Here is an 18,628-nt window from a genome sequence, read left to right on the forward strand (position 1 = left end):
GTCACTGATGGATGAAAATGGCTACATTGTCTAGAATGCTTCCAATCACACTTTTCAAGAGAAAAAATGTAAAATGTCCCATAACAGAGAATAAAAACTACACCTAGAACTCACTTTGCTAAATGGTGTCTTTCATCTATCATTATTATTTGGAGGCTACTTAGGGGTACAGAGGAGAAAATGGGTCAGAACTGTAGAGCCCCCTGGGTGCTCCCGCTGATTTCAACCCTCATGAAAAGCCCTGACCCTGTCCTCTCTCCATTTGACTATTTTTGTGATACACATATTTTCAATTCCACAAAGCCAGAAAGTATGACTCCGGGCTAAGAGGAAGCCCTCTCTCCTTATTTATCTTTCTCTGCAGAGCAGGGGTCCTGACTCACAGCTATTGTTCCTTCTCTCAAATTTGACAGATCCTTCCTCTTCCTTTTCCCCTTCTGAGACACCCTCCCGTGGGAGTATCTGCCTGAAGTGAGGGTAAAGGAGCTGGAAAGAAAGGAAGGGAGTGATTCCTTCTCTGTCCCAGAGACCCTCTCTGGTCAAAGCCTATAGGGGATTAGCTCCTTGAATCTGGGAAAACATCCTAGACACTCCGCAAAAGGCCATATCCATCCTATTCTGTTTCTCTTCCTCCTGGTTGATAGATGGCTGACTGGATATGGCCAGCATTCAGTAAAGATACCTGAGTAAACGAATGAATGAATGAAATGCGTAACTTTCAAAGCACACTGTGCCCAGTTAAGTGGCTGAGTCCTATCTTCTTTCTGCACCCATCTTCCATCTCAGACCCTTAAGAACTTCGACTTTATTCCTTCTGAGTATTGTCTTAAAAGAGTGATAACCTTTGACGTTTTATGACACTTTCGATTTTCCATAATTTCAAAGTCTTGTGGCATTTACTGTGCCGTTTCATCCTAGTCAATTTCAGGCTGGGATTTCTGACCCGGATGACAGAGGAACAAAGTTTGTCCTGGATTAGGGTTAGCACCTGTGCCGGGGCCCTAGACTCAGCAGTGGGTTCAGGGTATAGTGGTGCCCAAGCGTAGAAGCGGCGGCCACCGGGCTCTCACCTCGGAAAGTCAGGCTGGCGATAGGGTCGCTACGCCCATCCTTCTTCACATTGGGTAGGTTGCTGGCCCTCACCAGCAAGCAGCACAGCATGGCTCAGCAGCCCCGGGCGCGCAGAGGCGCACGGACCGAGCGGGAGCGCGAACGCAGGATCCAGGCACCCACCAAGCAAACGGTCTGCTCCCGGGGAAAACGCGCCGAAAAGGAGCTGTCGCCTTCGCTTCGTCTCGGTGAAAAAGTGGCCAACCCCTGGTGAAAAGCCTCGGGAGGACACCGGACACCCGCTGGGCGGATCCTCCCCTCCGGCCCTTGCCCAGATCCGCCCTGCGGGCGGTGGGCGGAGCGGGGCAGGGGTCGATCTCACGGCGAGGGTCCCCGCCCACGGCTGGAATAGGAGCGCAGCTGGCTGGAGGCGCACCGCTCCGCCACAGAGCGCAATTCGGCGCAGCAGCACGGTTGCGCCAGCCCTCCAACGCCCAGGGTTCCACCCACCCAGACCTCGAGGGCCGCTGGGCCGCTTGGAGAGTGGGTGGGAACCTGGACTGAGTGCGGGCGGGCGGGTGCGGAATCGGCAGCCGGGACGCGAGTGAGTCCACGGGAACAGCAAGTTGGATAGAGCGCTGAAGGAGGCGTCTGCGCAGCGGCGAGCGCGGGCCGCCCCGGAGAGCGTAGCCTGGAGCCTCGGCCCGGGCGCAGCTTGCAGCTCCCACCTGCCTCATCCCCCGCGCTCGCCAGCCGACCCTCTCCCCTCCAGCGGGTTACCCCGGCGACTGTTCTGATGGCTGGAAACCGGCGCTAGAAGAAGACCCCGAAGTTCCAGCCCCTGCGAACACGCCTCGGAGTTTTCTCCGTGACAATCTAGAGTCGCTGGTCTCCCCGAGTCGGAGGTCAGTGTTCACTTCGCAGTGCGATTGCTGGAGTCCAGGACTCCATCTCCAGTTCCCCACCCCCAACAATCTACGCCCTCTACCCCACCGGAGGGAAAGTTGCTTATGACGTGAGCCCTGAGGGGTGACCCTCGTTAGCACACTTTCACCTGATGTCTTTTTCCTTTCCAGCTTATAAACTTCTTGACCACAGGGCCCCGGCTTCTCACCTCTGTATATCCCAACACTTCAGCACCTACACAGGTCAGGGCAGTCTGTTTTCTCCCACTTCCCAAGTACTCACCTCCTTACTCAACCTAAATTTGGTGACTAGTTATCAGCATCATTTGGCTGAGCAAAATCGCAATTCCCTCCCCTCCCCGCTTATTTTGAGGGATACAGCATTTTCATAGGGCCGAGCTATAACCCCGTGGAATCCAACCCTGCCTTCTCCACACCCGCACCCTAAATGCTAAATGTGTTGGAGAATAATGAGGCAGACTTGAGTGGTGTCACTTGATAGTCATGATCCCAAACTCAAGTAGACCCATGTTGCTGCGGGCAATCACACTCCATTTCCCTAAGCCCAACAGCCTCCCTCTCTCATAGACAGCTATTTTATAGCAATTTTTTCTCTCCCCAAACCTACAACAGCCAATCATACATCCCCACCTTCAGTTTGCTTATTTACTCAACAGAGAATGTCCTTAGGCTCTTTCTTCTGACCCGCAACAGCATCTATCTCCAAATCCTTCAGTTTCTCTTAAGATTTTTTTTTTTTTTTTTGTACTGGGGATTGAATCCAGGGGCCTTAACTACTGAGCCAAATCCCAAGACCATTTTAAAAAAAAAAAAAATTTTTTTTTAGTTGTAGATAGCATACCTTAATTTTATTATTTTTATGTGGTACTGAGGATCAAACCCAGTGCCTCCTGTGTGGGAGGCAGGAACTCTGCCACTAAGCTACAGCCCCAGCGCCCCCCCCTCAGACCTTTTTTTTATATTTCATTTTGATAGAGGATCTTGGCAAGTTCATTAAGATCTTGATAAGTTACTGAGACTGGCTTTGAACTCGAGATTCTCCTGCCTCAGCCTCCTGAGTCCCTGGGGTTAAAAGCCTTGGACACTGCTCCCAGCTCTCTTACAGTCTCATAAATGAACTTAAGACCAATGAGGACCAATAGAGCTCATCCCCACTCACTCTCAGTGACAAGGCTCTGGCAATCCTACCCATCCCCTAAATACCAAGTTTTCTCTGTCTACTGGATCATTATTATGTTACTGCTTTTAATAAACACCCTGTTGACCTCACAACTCCTTTAGCTACCACTAATTTCTCTCTCTCTCTCTCTCTCTCTCTCTCTCTCTCTCTCTCTCTCTCTGTGTGTGTGTGTGTGTGTGTGTGTGTGTGTGTATATGTGTTGAACTCAGGGCCTCAAGCACACTGAGCTACACCCTCCTCTACCACTTTGCTACACTCCCCCCCACACATTCCCCACCATGCCCCCCCCTCTCTCAAATCCTTTATCACTTTGTTTATCTTTTTTAGTGGTGCTGGGCTCTAACCCAGAGGTTTATTCATTACAGGCATGTGTCCTACCACTGAAATGTAACCCCAGCCCATTTGTATCACTTTATTCTTCTTTCATCATACCAGTCACCTCCTGAAGGTGTGGGAAATCACAGTGCTTTGGTATTCACAGAGGGGCGAATGCAAAGGCATATCAGCAATTTTTATTTCTGGTGGGCCTTTCTTCAAGACAACTTCATGACCTTCCCCATGGCAAAGCCTTTCACTGTGATCCCAAAACAGAATCTTCTTCTGATCCAATATAGATTCCACATGCTTCTGCTTGCTTCAGATTCACATTCCTGAATTCCATACTTTCTTTCCAAGGGATGACATAACATGTTGGGATAATCTCTTGCTTTGATGAAAACCATAACAAATGGATTTCATCATACCTTGCTGAGAAGCAGGACTCTCACTGTTTGAATCCCAAGTCACAGAACAACTGGAAATGCAGCCTTCCTCTAATCTGCCATCTTGAATCTCTCCCCACATTGTTCTCTTTTTGCAACATCCTTTGGAAGATATCCACACTTTGTCTCCACTCTTTCTCTTTTAATCTCTCTAGAAAGAACCACCTAGCCACCAAAACTACAAATTCTATTAACTTTACTACTGCAAAATATGTCCAAAGGCGGGTGGACAGAAGAAAGGAAAAGAAAAAAAAAAAACATTTAAAAGAAAGAATAAAGCCGTACTTGTTAGCACGCACCCAGCAACTCAGGAGGCTGAGGCAGGAAGATTGTGCGTTCCAGGCCAGCCTCAGTAGTCTTGTGAGAATCTGTCTGAGAATAAAAAATAAAAAGGGCTGGGGTGTAGTTCAGTGGTAAAGCACCCCTGAATTCAAACCCCAGTACCAGAAAGGAAAAAAAAAAGTAAAAATTCTATGTCCAAAATCCCACCATCTACATTCTCCATTGTGACTACCCTGGTTGAAGCCAGTGTCTGAGTCATAGCAGTAGATTTCCTGCTCCTGCCCTAGGTCCCCACCACAGGCTTTTCTTTATCCAGTCAGCGCCACCTGGTGTCACTCCTTCACTCAAAGACATTCAATGGCTCCCTCAGAATAAAACTCAGATCTGATGACCTTCAAACCCCCGCCTGACTTCACTGGCCTTTAGTCTTGCCTTCTTCAAGCAATTTAGCCGCCTAGCTACTCCTCAGGGAGAGAAGAGAACACCTCAGGATCTCTGCCAGCTGTTCTTCTGACTGTGATGCTCTCCCATCCCTTCCTCAGGTAGCCACTGTCAGGAAACCTTCTGTGGCCACTCAGTCTAAGACTACAACCCTCTCTTTTCCTCTCCCTTTCAAAATTTTTAAACACCGGTCACTAGGTATGTATATATCTTATTTCTTTTCCATCTTTCCTATTAGAATATTTGTTCAAAGAAGTCAGAGATTGCTGGATGCAGTGGCGCACACCTGTAATCCCAGCCAGCGGCTCGGGAGGCTCAGAGAGGAGGATCACAAGTTCAAAGCCAGCCTCAGCAAAATCGAGGCACTAAGCAACTCAGTGAGACCTGTCTCTAAATAAAATGCAAAATAGGGCTGGGGATGTGGCTCAGTGGTCAAGTGCCCCTAAGTTTAATCCCCAGTATGCCGCCCAAAAGAGAGATTTTCATCTGTTTGTTCGAGGCTGCCTCCTCAGCTCCAGAACCAGCACAAAGTGGTCTCTCCATAAATATTTCCAAATGGTTGACTGAGAGAATAAGTGAATCCCACACCCATCATCACTCACACTTGCTGGAACAGTGCTGAGCCAGGCCAATATATCCCTGCCCTCAGGATGCTCACCATCAGGGGATACAGACAACAGATAGCAACAACCAGATCTAAAGGCACAGTGGGAAGTGCTCTCAAGAAGCAGGAAGCCCAAAGGAGCCAGCAACTCTCCATGGGATGAAGCATGGTTATGGAGGGACTGTCTAGAGCTGCCCTCTCTCCAGAATCTTCTCTAGCTATTTGGACCCTACCCTCCTCCTCCTGACTCTACCCCTCTCACTCACCCTCAAGATGTAGTGAACACTTGGTTCCTTCCCAACATCCAGCCCCTTCCTCCCTCCTAGCAGAACCTGGCTGTGCATATGCCCATTTCCAGCTCCAGGGTGGATCTTGCCCTATCTGAATCCATCTCCTGACAATGGCTATTGGTTAAACAGTGGACATGCACCCGATTTTTGTTCCCCTGAAAGGAGAAGCTTCTATGCTATGAATGGAGAAGCCCAACTCCCTCTCCTGCTTCATGAGAATAACGAAGCACGTAGATCCACTTGCCAACCAGCCTCTGGGATGTAGCAGGGACCAAAGACCAGAGAGAAAAGTGAAGTCTGCTTAGGTCCAGGGAGATGCTGTGGATCATCTATACCCAAAGCTCATCTGTCTCTGGTGAGTCAATTAGGTGCATTGATCAAAAGACAATTTATCATTAAAGTCTATTTGAGTCAAGAATTTCAGTCATGTGCAACCCAAGTCATTCTTCCTGATTCCCATGACTTTGGTACCACTTGGGTGCCCACAGCCTTCAGACCCCCCCATCAGGTCTACCACTCTCCTCTTCTGCCCAGGTTACTGCAGGTGACCCCTAACTGGCCACAGTCACTCTGGCAATACACACACACACACACACACACACACACACTTTAGTCAGTTAATCGTAAAACAAATAGGATCAGATCACTGCCTTACCTAAAACTCCTCAAAGCCCTCCTATGCTCTTGGAATATCCCAGATTCTTTTCCTCTGCCCAGAAGGTAAGGCCATTCAGCCCCTGACCCTGAACGCTAGCTCCAGGGAATTCTCAGTTTTTAGGACATGCCGAGCTCCCTTCTATCTCTGAGGTGGGCTGTCCCCTCTGTTTGCAGCTGCCTGTGCTGCTCTCTCTCTGCAGGGCCACCCCCATCTATATCCCTTGGGCCGCATTTCAAATATTGCTTCCCCAGAGAAGCAGTCCCTGGCCTCCTGATATAGGCTGGGTCCTTTGGCAAATAACTACCTGCTAGTGCTTTTCCTTCTTAGCACCATCACAATTGTACAGAGTGCCTACTTGTGTGATTGTTGAATGTCTAGCTAGGCCGTGGAGTGGTGAATGAGGGCGGAGACAGAGGCTTGGTGGCCCAGGTATCCCTGTTGTGTAGGTCAAGGCTGGCCTGGAGTGGATGTGATGGACATTGCATGTGGCTCTGGGAATGGTTCCACTCCATGATCTGGCTAAGCCAGTGGTTCTCAGAGAACAGTACCACCCTCTAGAGGAAATTTTAGATATTGTGAAATTTTCTTTTTAAATTATCACATTGATTCCTGTCTCCCCATCCTATCCCATCCACATCCACACCCCAGGCCCCTCACACAGAACATCGGCAGGGGATATATCTAATATTTCCAGAGGAACATTCCAAGGGATTTCAACAAACTCTTGGCTTATGTCCAAGGAACGGGGGCTCCACACACTTCTGCGAAACAGAAAAGTGGCACCTAGAGACCTGAGCCCTGGGTATTTCCAAAGGCCTCTTTCCCATCCTAATCTCCAACTTCCCAGTTTGGCCCTTCCTATTCACTGCCCAGGAATTCTCTCTAAACAGAGAGTTTTTCCCTTGCAGGCTTCAAACTGGCGCCTACGAACTTAATGGGACTTCTTCCCAAGGGACTTGTATCAGTAATGAACAGTGTGTTTGAGTTCTCAACTTGCCCCTCGATATCTGTCCTCCTCTTCTTCTATAGACATTTTCCAGAATATTTTACCTGGCATAGGGCCACTCAAATAGAAAAACTAATTTCCCAGCTTCTTCTGCAACTAGATAGGACTATGAGACTGAATGATGACCAATAGGATCTGAGCAGGAGGGACGTGAATATAACTGCCTTACAAAGCAAGGACATGTCTCCCCAACCCCTTTTCCCTCTGGATGGAATGTGAACCATGGTGGTGAGCCATCCGGGACTAAGTTGTCAGGAGGACCCCTGGGGATTGCAGGGCAACAAGGCAGGAGGATCTTGGATCCCGGACAGCCGGATGGACCAGAATCTTACCAGCCAGGATGACGTGCATCTCAGTTACTACAGGAGTGAGGGGACTATCCTGTTTATCCCACCATTACTTAGGATTCCATACCCAACAGCCAGGTCTGCATCCCACTTAAGACTGTGGACGAGAGCAGCTCCTCAGATCCCAGGCTGCTCCAGCCCTGCTAGGAAAGTGACAGGCCAGTTTAGGAGCCATAATCTGGCAGGAACAGGACCTGTTTACTTCAATTCCCAGGGCTGACAGAGGTAAGGAGGGATCAGATTAAAGTTCCTCCATTAGCCCCGTCAGTGTAGTTACCGACAAGGGCCAACTGATACACCAAAGGAGAAGACCTCGGAGACTGCCATTGGTGCCCCTCAAAATACCAGCCTACAGATGTGTCATCTTGGACCTATACAATGTTTTATAACAAACTCCTGCCTTAATTAAGCTTTAGGGGATTTTCCATATAAATTTCAATTTACAGCTTGTCTTGAGAAATCAGAGAAGCTGGCAGGTGGACCCCCAAATTTCTGCCTAACACTGATAATCTGGCACCTGTGAACACGGGGTTGGGGAGGGGTAGGGTGCACACTTGCCCCCACTTACTCAATAGGCACATTTGGTTTTCCCTCTGGCCTCATCTTCTCCGTTGCACCACCTACCAAGATCCCAGAGACACCTGAGTTTGTGAGCCCTGTCCTCTCTGTCATCTATTAGTGGCTTTACCTCCCTGATCATGGAAGAAGGTTGGAAGAAGAAGAGCTCACTGCCTCTGATCACTTTCTTCTAATATTGTGGGGGGCTTTGTTTCATCCCAAGGCCAAGGTGTGTACAGGATTCCTTTAGAGCACATTTGCAATATCAAAATCTTCCAGAAATATGAATTTCCCACTGCTTCCTTCCCTCTCCCCTCCCTTTCAATTAAGGATGTGTCACACGGATATCACGATGCAACCAGTGGAGATTGACAGGCACCTGTGTGTCCACTGAGAGCGTAAAATGCACACACAGTCCTGATTTCAGCTACAGCCACTATTGTGTGACTGCCAGGAAAGAGCTTGCCCAGAAGGGAAATGATCCTGGGCCTCCAGCCCAGTTCACCTTGCCCTTGCAGTGTGACCTGAGGCATGTGATTCACCTTTCAGAGTAGGTTTAGGCTTCTGTGAAAGCAAGAAGATAACACTTCACATAGCTGTTGGGAGGACTGAGCAAAACACCAGTGCCTTTTGCACGGTGCCCAAGCAGCATATATGTGACAGGTGTCAGCGCCCTCCCTGTTAGCATGTCCTGACAATGAATAAATGCGGAAAGAGGAACATGCAGGGAGCAAGGAAGACAGGAGAGAAGACCCTGGAGCCAGACTGTTTGGGCTTGAATCCGAACTCCACTACTTAGCAGCATATAACCTCAAGCAAGTTATTTAACCTCTTCGTGCCTCCATTTTCCTATCTGTGAAATGGGGGTGATGACAGCTGCTACCATATATGCTTGCTAGGGGGATGAAATGAGGTTGATGTAAATGTATCTAAGTGCCTGTTAACAATTTGAAGTGGACTATGATGTAGCTCATGTTAAATGTTCTATTTAGAAGAGTGTCTGGCACTTCATAAGCACAGGATCAGTTCAACAGGTCTCTTTCATAGGATTGTTATGAGCTTTCAAAAACCAGCCTCTGAACATGGCATCTTGTGCATAATAAATGTCCATTCCCTCTCCTTGTGAGGAAGACTTATTTTAAAAATCGGGATCCTTCACCTTTTGTCTCCCAGTACCCACCCCCATAGCCCTGCATCCCCCCTGCTTCAACTCTGTCCCATGCTGGGGACCCAGAGCACTGCCCTCCCTGGCTGACTCAGTCGGGGCACTCCGGGTGTGGGCAGTGCGTGGTATGCATTCCAAAGCACTTTCTAATCTATGAGCCATGGATGTTGAGAACAACAAAGGGCACTGCCAGGCTGGGGGTACTCTGGTCACTGTGTGACCTAGGCTAGGCCTCTGTACTTCTCTGGGCCAAATTCTTACCTTTAAAGGGGGATTCTATCCTTGCCCTTCAGCCTCACAGAGCTGCTATAAGAAAGAAGTGAAATTATGCTTACACAGAGGAGCTATGACGTGTCATTATGGGATGTTAAAATCATGTAGCCGGCGGAGGAGGGGCTTTATAGGACAAAAACATAGTGTGGGAAGCCAGATCCCCAACAGCTGGTGAGGGTTACTTCTCAGAAGGGAGTTTTGCTTTCATCTTGTGTCCCAGACCAGAGCCTCTGTGCAATCATTCACTAACCTGGCCCTGGCCTGGAGAAGGAGGGAGAGCAGGCCTGCATGCGCAAGGAGGCCAAATTTGGACTTGGGTTTGGAGCTTGGCTAATGCAGGAGGTGGAATGTGGCCAGGGATGGGGGAGGGGAAGGACTGCATTCCCCACAGCCTGGTGTTGACACTGGTCACTGCAAACCAGGGTTCATTCAGACCAAGGGGATCATCATGGACAATATACCTGCTTTCCCTCCAGCTAGCTCTGGGCTCTAGGGAGGGGAAGCCCACTCAGAGGAACCAGACAGGGCAAAGGGCAGCCTTCAGAGGTGGGGCAGGGGAGGGATGTGTAAATATGGGGATGGAGGAAGGGGAGACTGCTCCTCAGACAGGCCCTGGGGGCTGAAATAATGACCAGAGAGAAGCCACACCAACAGTACTTCCTGTGGGTAAAGCACTTCTGGGGTTAGGAAATGCTTCCCTCGCTATTTCTCCTTTCCTCTCTCATACTAGAGTTCGATCTAGGGTGAGAGACACAGGGAGAGATAGGAGGCTGGTGTATTGAATGGGAGGATGTGGCTCAGGCCAAGTGGACACTAGAGACAAAGCCCCTGAGACCGAGACGGGCTATGGATGAGAGTGTATGTTGGGCACTGCACAGCTGTGGAGAGGCCCTTCCCACTCAGCCTTGCACTTGGATTACTGAATGGGGCAGGGGTGCTGCAAGAGAGGGCAGCTGCTTAATGCACAGCGGTCTTTCTCCCCTACAAGAAGATCCTCCCTCTCCTCAGCCAGGAGTTTACAGTGTGAATAGTGTCCCCTGAAGTTGTGCAACATGGAGCTGGGAGCCATCAGCCAGGCAGTTGAACCAGGCCACTGGCCTGCCCAGAACTGAGGATGCAGAGAGGAAGTACGAACCCCCCACCCCCACCCCCACACACATACTGACACCACTATCCTCCTGACTGGAAACACCTTGCTAAAGCTAGTTTCCGGAGGCTGATGTGGAAAACTGTTTGAGAGCAGGTCAAAGAGCATGTTAGGGAAAAATACAGCTAGACAGCCCCCCACCCCAGGCTCCTCTGGTACATGCTGCTTTCCAAGCCACAGAACCCTTCAGCAATTCCCAGCTCTACCCTGGCCCAACAAGGTCAGAAGACCCGAATCGCATCGCCAGCAGTGGAGTGCCTGAGACAGCACATCTGTGTGTGCTAGGATGGACAAGTCTGCATTCTTGGGGCCTCTACTCCTTGGAGTATGTGGGATGTCCCATGAGCTCCAAGCTATGCACCAAATATGTGTACACTGACATCTAGGAACAAGTGTACCTCTGAGCGGGAAATGGAAAGGGAATGTCTGTGCTGAAGGCCCAGGGATCAGCTGATGCTATAACAACTTATTATTATTATTATTATTATTATTATTATTATTATTATTATTATTATTATTTTAGTTGTAGATGGACATATACCTTTGTTCTATTTATTTTTATTTATATGTGGTGCTAAGGATGGAGCCCAGTGCCTCACACATGCTAGGCAGGCACTCTATCACAGAGCCACGCCCCTAGCCCCTGATGCTATTTCTAGGGCCTGGGATGCAGGTAGATTGCAAGTCAGACCTCTGGGGAGAAGGGGGCGTGGCAGGTGATGGAGGATGAGAAGGGAACCCACAGAGTGGGTCAGGAGACTGGCTTAAACTCTAGCCCCCCTGGTCCTTCACTATGACACCAATCCCAAAGGCCCAGCTGTGTAGATTCCAGCCCTGGCTTGTCCCTGAGGAAGTCCTGGGGAAGCAGACAGGATGGAGCCCTCACTTACTGGAGGAAAAAACTCCAGATACAACCCTATGAAGACCTTCTTATGGGAGGTCCCAATCTTGTTGAGGAGCAGGCTGCATTGCTCAAGGTGGCTCCAATCTGATAATGGACACCAGATAACACCCAGACAATGTACCTGTCTGCTGGGGAGGGTTGGGGGTAGACAGAAAGTCCCTAAAGATTGGTGCTGGCGGACAGCTGTACCCAGTTGCTATATTTCTTCCATCCTGTGCCCAAAGCAAGAATAGGATTCCTGGAGAGGTGGGCGTGCCTCTGCCCCCAGCGGCCGCAAATCAGCTCAGCTCAGACTCTGGTAGTGAGCAAGGGGTGAGGAGAGAAGCCAGGCCTGGGGCTGGAAGAGCTGGGTTATAAATAGGTCTGAGAGCAGGCCTTCCGGGAGAGGATCCCAGGGGAGCCCTGCGACACCGTGCTTTGCTACCCACAGTGCGGAAAGACACATTTCAAGAGTCCAGAAGAAGTGAAATGAGAGATGCTGCCTCAGGGCCAGGCCCCAGAAAGCGCTGCTCAGCCCTCTCTCTCTCTCTCTCTCTCTCTCTCTCTCTCTCTCTCTCTCTCTCTCTCCTTCTCTCTTCCTCCTCCTCCTCCTCTTCTTCTTCTTTTCTTTTCTCTCTCTCTCCTTCTCTTTCTGTCTCTCTCTCTCTCTCTCTCTCTCTCTCTCTCTCTCTCTCCTTTTCTCTTTCCCCCCCTCTCAGCCTCAGTTTCCCTCTGAGTCGCCCCTCCTCAAGGATGTCACGCTTTTGCCACATTCCACCGCACTCTGGCGGCTGGGACAGGGTCCCCCACCTCCAGGCGCTCTCCAGGGTACAGAGCCATGGCCTCTCCTCCCCCGACCCCACCCTAAGCCCTGGCGGGAGCTCGGGCCCCTCCTACCTGCAAACACCGCGGAGCAGTAGGCATCGCTGATGTCGGTGTCCGGGGTATGGACGTTCTCGGCGTAGAGGATGAAGACCCTCAGCATGCCTGGCGCGCCTAATGTCCCGTGCGCCCCGGGAGCGAAGAGGGCTGGGAAGGACCGGTCCGGCCGGACCGAGGCGCTGCTCGCGGGTGCCCTCCCTGGAGAGGGCCGGTGGAGCGAGCCTGCCTCCGGATCTCTGGCTCCTGGATCAGAGCAGCTGCTCTTAAAAGGGAACAGGCCAACCCAAGCCTCTCCAGTGGGCTAGGCTCGTCCCCGCCCCCTGGCTGCGCTCAACGCCAGTCTGCGGGCGTTGCGAGAGCAGGGGCTTCTATTCATTGTCCACCCCCCGCAGCCCTACGTCGGCTCCACAGAGCTGTAATTCAATGCTCCGGCCACCAGCATCCCCAATGACACGGCACTTTACACCTGACTGGTGAACCGCGGACAGGGCGGTGGCCGCGACAGCCTGGGACTGGACCAGGACTCAGCGCCCGGCGTAGCCTAGATCCCTCTCACTTATGCTCGGCCCTTCTCCTGACTTTATACCCCCAGCGGAGCGCTGCTCCAAGCCTGTCTCCATAACTCTCCAGAAGCCACACGACCTCTCTGAGTAGGACCCACAGGGGATCCCTAGGTAGGGCTGGGGAGCAGACGCAGGGCCGGCACTTTTCCCTTAACTTAGAATTTCATTGGCAGACAGAACGGCTGCCTTAAAATTTTGCTTAATGCTGAGACTGGAGTCACATCCCTACACAGAACTTGTCCTGGTGTGCCACAGTTCTCGGAGAGAATTTGCTGGTTTTGATTCACTGGAGGGGACAGTTAATGTCTACATTAGTGCCCAGATCAGAAACGTAGTCTACCTGGGACCTTAAAAGTTAATGTTGGCTTCTTTCCTTGTACCCCAAGAAATTGGTACATGGCATGATGTGTTAAAAATCCTTTTCTCTTCTAATTTTCTTTCTTTTTTTTTTTTTTGCTTCATTCTGCGCAATGGAACAGACCTATAATCCCACCGACTCCGGAGGCTGAGGCAGGAGGATCGCAAATGCAATTCAGTGAGACCGCCTCAAAATAACAAAAATGAAAAAGGGTTGGGGATGTAGCTCAAAAAACGTGGCGTTCATTCTTCTAGTTTGTAAAGTAACACAAAATAATCTCTGATTCTAAAATATATGTGTTAATATATTAATATTTGAATACTAACCAGTCCAGGTTTTCCCCTCTGAATGGATACATGCATATAAATTACTTATTAAATATATGGGTTCAGAACACATATGCAATCTGTGTTTTACTTTTTTTTTTAATTAATGTGGTGCAGGGGGTCAAACATGGTCTCTTGCGTGCTAGCAAACACACATTTCCAGCCCTGCCTTCCACATTTGTGTGTAACATTTTTCTTTTATCATTAAATATTCTTCTTAAACAATCTTTTCAATTGCTGTCACATAATATGCTAAATTCATAAAGCTTTCCCATTTGTACTCATTAAGCTCTTCCAAGATCCTCACTAGTATAACAGTGAGAAATATTTTCTTAAAGTAATTAAAACTAGGCTAGAAACCCATCTTGTGCCATCCTTTGCTAGATCCTCAGATTGGATTCCTAGTCTCAGAATTATAAAGTTACAAGACATGACTTTTTTTAGGTGCTAGTACTTGTTGCTAAACTGCTTTCCGGGAGCTATGCAGAGCCACTCTCCCAGCAGCCTGACTCACCTTCTAAAGAGGGCCTGTTGGATGGGTGTGCAGCTGCCAACTAAACTTCCTCAAGTAGCTCATGGGGGCAGCAGACACACCCAAGGCAGAAAAAAAGTCAGCTACTGACTGGTTGAGACCCATTTGGAAGTACCAGGGGAAGCAACACTCCCTTAAAGGCCCATCCATTCAAGATCAGGATAGCACACATTTCCTGTGGTCACTTAGATCCTCCTGCAGCAATCTGTCTGTGCTTTGTCTCTAGCATAATACATAATAGTTGGGGCAAGCAAAGAGCAGGGTGCTGAAATTCAATCATTCATTTAACAAGTATGTAGAAAGGACAAGCCAGGCACCATTCTGAGTGATGTGGAAACCATGATGAACAGAAGTGACATGTCCCTGTTATGGGCAAATTGTGTCCCTCCAAAAGACATGTTGAAAACAACTTCTGGTACCTTGGAATGTGACTATATTTGGAAGATAGGACTACTAAATAAATAAATAAATAAGTAGATAAATAAATGGAAGATAGGGTGATTAAGGTAAATTGAGTTCGTTAGAGTGGGCCCTAATACAGTCTGACTAGTGTCCTTATAAAAAACAGAAATCTGAACAAAGATAAAACAGGAATATGTGCACACACAAAAAGGCCATATGAGGACCCAGTGAGAAGGTATCCATCTGCAAGTCAAAGAGAGCAAGGGTCGGCCTTAGAAGAAATGTCAACTAGCCAGGTGTGAGGGCACATGCCTTGTAATCCCAGTGGCTTGGGAGGCTGAAGCAGGAGGATTGTAGGTTCAAGTCCAGCCTCAGCAACTTAGTGAGGCCCTAAGTAACCTAGGGAGACTCTATATCAAAATAAAATAAAAAATAAAAAGAGCTATGGATGTGGCTCAGTGGTAAAGTGACCCTGGATTTAATCAGGGAAGGAGAAGGAGAAAAAGAAAAAGAAGAAAACACTCCTATCCACTGACAACTTGATCTTGGACTTCCAGTTTCCAGAACAGTGAGAAATAAATTTCTATTACTTAAGACACCCAATCTGTGGTATTTCATTTTGACAACACTAGTAAATTTGTGAGGTTCCCAGCCTCAAGGAGCTCCCACTTTGGTGGGAGAAACTTGACATTTATTGAATGATCAAGCCAATGATATCCCAGTACACATCTGTTAGTGCAATTACATTCAGAAAATTGGGGAGCATGAGAACAGGTGGCAGGGAACCCTAATGTAGTCCCTGGATCCAATGGCCAATTAGTTCTCTGGGTAAGACTGTGGTGGGAGCAGAGGAAGAGAGTGTTCTGGGAGAAATTAGGGAGTGCTCAGTGTCAAGGTCCTGGAAGGAGTTGGGAGGAGAGAACACAGTGTTTGGAGTATAAATTAAGGTGTGTTGGGATGCAGGGTTATATTGGAAAACTGCAGGATCTGTGGGGAGCTGCTTACAGCCTGCTTAATCCAGAGAAGTGGCAGGATCTCATCTATCTCACAAAACTCCTTCTGGTTAGTTGCCTTTTGGAAAAGGAAGTGTAAGTGGAGGAAGCTCAATGGTAAAGTGTCCCTGGGTTCAATCCCCCCCCCAAAAGGGGGGCATGGTTGTTGCAATTTTGCCTCCTCTTTTCTTGTTGTAAAAGTAACATATGCTGATTTTTACACACACACACACACACACACATACACACGAAGAAATCTCTGATGAAGAGCTAGAGGTGACAGCAGAGATTCAAGGTGAGATATGAGGGGGACATGAAACAAGACAATGAAAGTGAGGATGAGTAAAGTAAGGCCAAGCTGGAAGGAAAATCTTCAGATCAGGTAATCAAATCTCTTACTACAGAACTTGGTGGTTCTGGGTGATGGGATAAAACAAATTTGTCATGGATAAAAGTGACAGGTGGATTGATAACATACATTCACTCATCAACATTTATAGGTGTCTTGTGTATGGCAGGCAGTTGCCATACTAAGGTTTTAGAGAAGGGTACCACGTAGGGAGTACAATTTAATTGCACTGGGAAGAAGGGCAAGAGGCCCTGTTGATGTAGGGAAAGCCCAAATTATGGTCTATTTTTAAAGAAGTACAGTTTGGCTCTATCCAGATGTATGAAGCAACATGAACCTGATCTATGGCAGAGCTAAAATTGGATCTAAGAAGTCCCTACCTAGGTGTAATTAAAGTGATTTGAAAAGAAAGAAATTTCCTCATGGGTTAAACTTTTGTACTTTATTCATACAGCAGCCTGTGTTCAAACTTTTTCTGCTTAGCTTAATCTGTGCAGAAATAAAAGTTCAGCAAGCAAGTATGTAGCCAAATTTTATTCCTCAAATTTTAGGACATGTTTATCATGTTTATTTCAAAGGACCACTTTCTCTGAGACTACTCAAGCTTAACCAATCAGATTATCTCTCCCAAGAGTTTGGAATTTGGGACCAAGAGACACTAACTAGCCTGTGTGTGACTAGAGCTCACACAAATAGAAAGGGAGGCTCAGAAGTGGCCAGGTGCACGGAGAAGTAGAGATCTCTCTGCAAAGAAAGAGAGATCAAGACTAGGGAATGTGGTGGGAAAACAAGAGACAGAGACCCTCTGGTTGTTGTTCCTGAGTCCCACTATTCATGTGTCTCCCTATGAGTGCTAAGATGGTCCTTGTGGTGATTGCCATTTCAAGGTCACTTTCCCTAAATGCCCTCTTCCCACCCCCTTGTGAATGGTGTTGGGAGATAAGTGTTTGCCTCTTGTCTGGAAGCTGCAGAGCCAGGACCTTCCTTTCCCTGTCACTGTGCCCATTTACCCAGGCTAAGCCAGTGAGATGTTCTGTCCTAGGACTAAGTCCTTGTGGAGCTTTAGGAAGTCAGATGTTGTAGTTGCAATGGCAGCAAATAACCAACCTTTTACTGCTGAAGATCAAAGAATCACAGCTGTGGCTTCTGCTGCTCAAGTCCCATCCATTTCCCAAGCCAAAGCCTCCAAAGCTCCCTTGAAATCTTTTCTTGCTTCTGATGCCCAGATGGGGTTGCTGAAGCTAGCAGCCAGGAATCCCAACTGACAGAGTCCCTGCACATTTGGCTTGGAGTAATTCCAAGCACAGTTCTGTTTTTTTTTTTTTTTGCTGCAAAGAACTTTGGCTACGATAGTCATGACATTAAGCATACTAACGTTCTGTTTTTCTGCCTACCTTCTCCTCTCCTTTGGAATTATGATAAGTATCCAGACCAGGAGAGAAGAAAGGGAGTAAAGAATATTAGGAGTAAAGTTTTGATGAATACCAAAAAACTCTCCAGAGGATGAGGCGAAGTCTTGGGGGGGTGGGTATATGTCTGTGTTGCTAGGGGGATTTATATGAGGTGAGGTCTGTCTTGGGGCAGCATGAAAGGAATAACTTTCAGTGTTGTCACATATAGCTGCACAGATAGATAGTGCACTGAACAATTACACTTGGTGACCTTATAGACCATAGTCCTATATAGGAGCAGAAAAGGGAGTAATCCCTCTTCTGCCCATTGTAAAGGGTGGTCAACACTCTTATACCAAATAAATAAATAGATAGATAAATAAATAAATAAATGGCAGGTTAGTGAGAGAAAAGCCTAAGAAGTTCATTTGCGTCTCCCCCTACCCCCACACCTGCTAGAACTGGGGATTGAACCCAGGGCTTTGTGCATGCCAGGTATGCTACGTCCCTCTTTCTTTTCTTTCCTTTTAAAAAAATTTTGAAGCAGTATCTAAGTTATGCAGGCTGGCTTCCAACTGGCGATGGTCTTCCCTCAGCCTCCTGAATAGCTGAGATTGCACGTGTGTATCACCAAGTGGTCTGGCTTGATGGTAGTTTTGTGACACGAAAGCCCAAGCCCCAAGCTCCAGGATGAACTATCCATTTTTATGCTTAGGTTTGACAAAGCACAGACAACCATGCAGAAATGTGATTAGACCCAAAGAGCATGATCAAATGCTAATGGACTGTAAGGACAGCCAGCAAGGCCTGTCTGACATTCCTTCCTGCTGCCTATAGGGCAGGGTCCTTTCTGAAATGAAGGTCTTATGATCTACTATTAGATAAGGGAGGCTAGAGAATTTCCTTATGGTCAGCTCCAAGAAAGAAAAACAGGGAAAAATTAAAGTGATATTTTTAGGTTTCATGGCTAGCTTTGGGGGTGGGGGGGAAGGGTTCTGGTTTCTGACTTATCCTGGGGGAGAGGGATTCAAGTTTCTACAGCTTGGCTTGGTGGAGAGTGAGAGGTGAGATAGGACAGCAGAAGGCAAGAGAGAAATTTTGCATCTGAAGCCTTCCCTTTGGGGTGTAATTTTCTGAGCCCCAATACCTGTCAAAGTCAGATTTCTAACTAAACAACAGGCAGTTAGTTTTAGCTCAGCACACCCCCCGACTCACCCAAAGAAATCTACTCTATAGACAGACCAGCTAGGACATAACAAAAG

At 48.1% G+C, this 18,628-nt stretch overlaps 1 protein-coding gene and 1 non-coding gene across 17 annotated transcripts in view; one reads left to right on the forward strand and one right to left on the reverse strand.

Annotated features, from left to right (window-relative positions):
- Dysf (dysferlin) overlaps nt 1–12,690 on the reverse strand; it is a 207,386-nt gene extending 194,696 nt beyond the window's left edge. For 8 of the 16 annotated variants that reach the window (XM_046432413.2, XM_046432409.2, XM_046432411.2 and 5 more), the window contains exon 1: nt 12,469–12,690. In XM_046432413.2, the coding sequence (XP_046288369.1) occupies nt 12,469–12,556 (88 nt within the window). In that variant the 5' untranslated portion in view covers nt 12,557–12,690. Of the gene's footprint in view, nt 1–1,070; nt 1,478–12,468 lie in introns of those variants that run through there. The other 8 variants (XM_046432412.2, XM_046432408.2, XM_046432410.2 and 5 more) reach the window with 1 other exon arrangement.
- A 530-nt stretch (nt 12,691–13,220) lies between these two features.
- Nucleotides 13,221–13,351, forward strand: LOC124084956 (small nucleolar RNA SNORA3/SNORA45 family). The gene has a single exon (XR_006849302.1). It is a non-coding gene; the product is annotated as a small nucleolar RNA SNORA3/SNORA45 family (small nucleolar RNA).
- The last annotated feature ends 5,277 nt before the right edge of the window (nt 13,352–18,628 follow it).

This window comes from Marmota monax, unplaced genomic scaffold, assembly GCF_021218885.2.
Source record: "Marmota monax isolate L192 unplaced genomic scaffold, Marmota_monax_Labrador192_F-V1.1 WCK01_AAM20220418_F8-fsc00106, whole genome shotgun sequence".
Taxonomy (NCBI): domain Eukaryota; kingdom Metazoa; phylum Chordata; class Mammalia; order Rodentia; family Sciuridae; genus Marmota; species Marmota monax.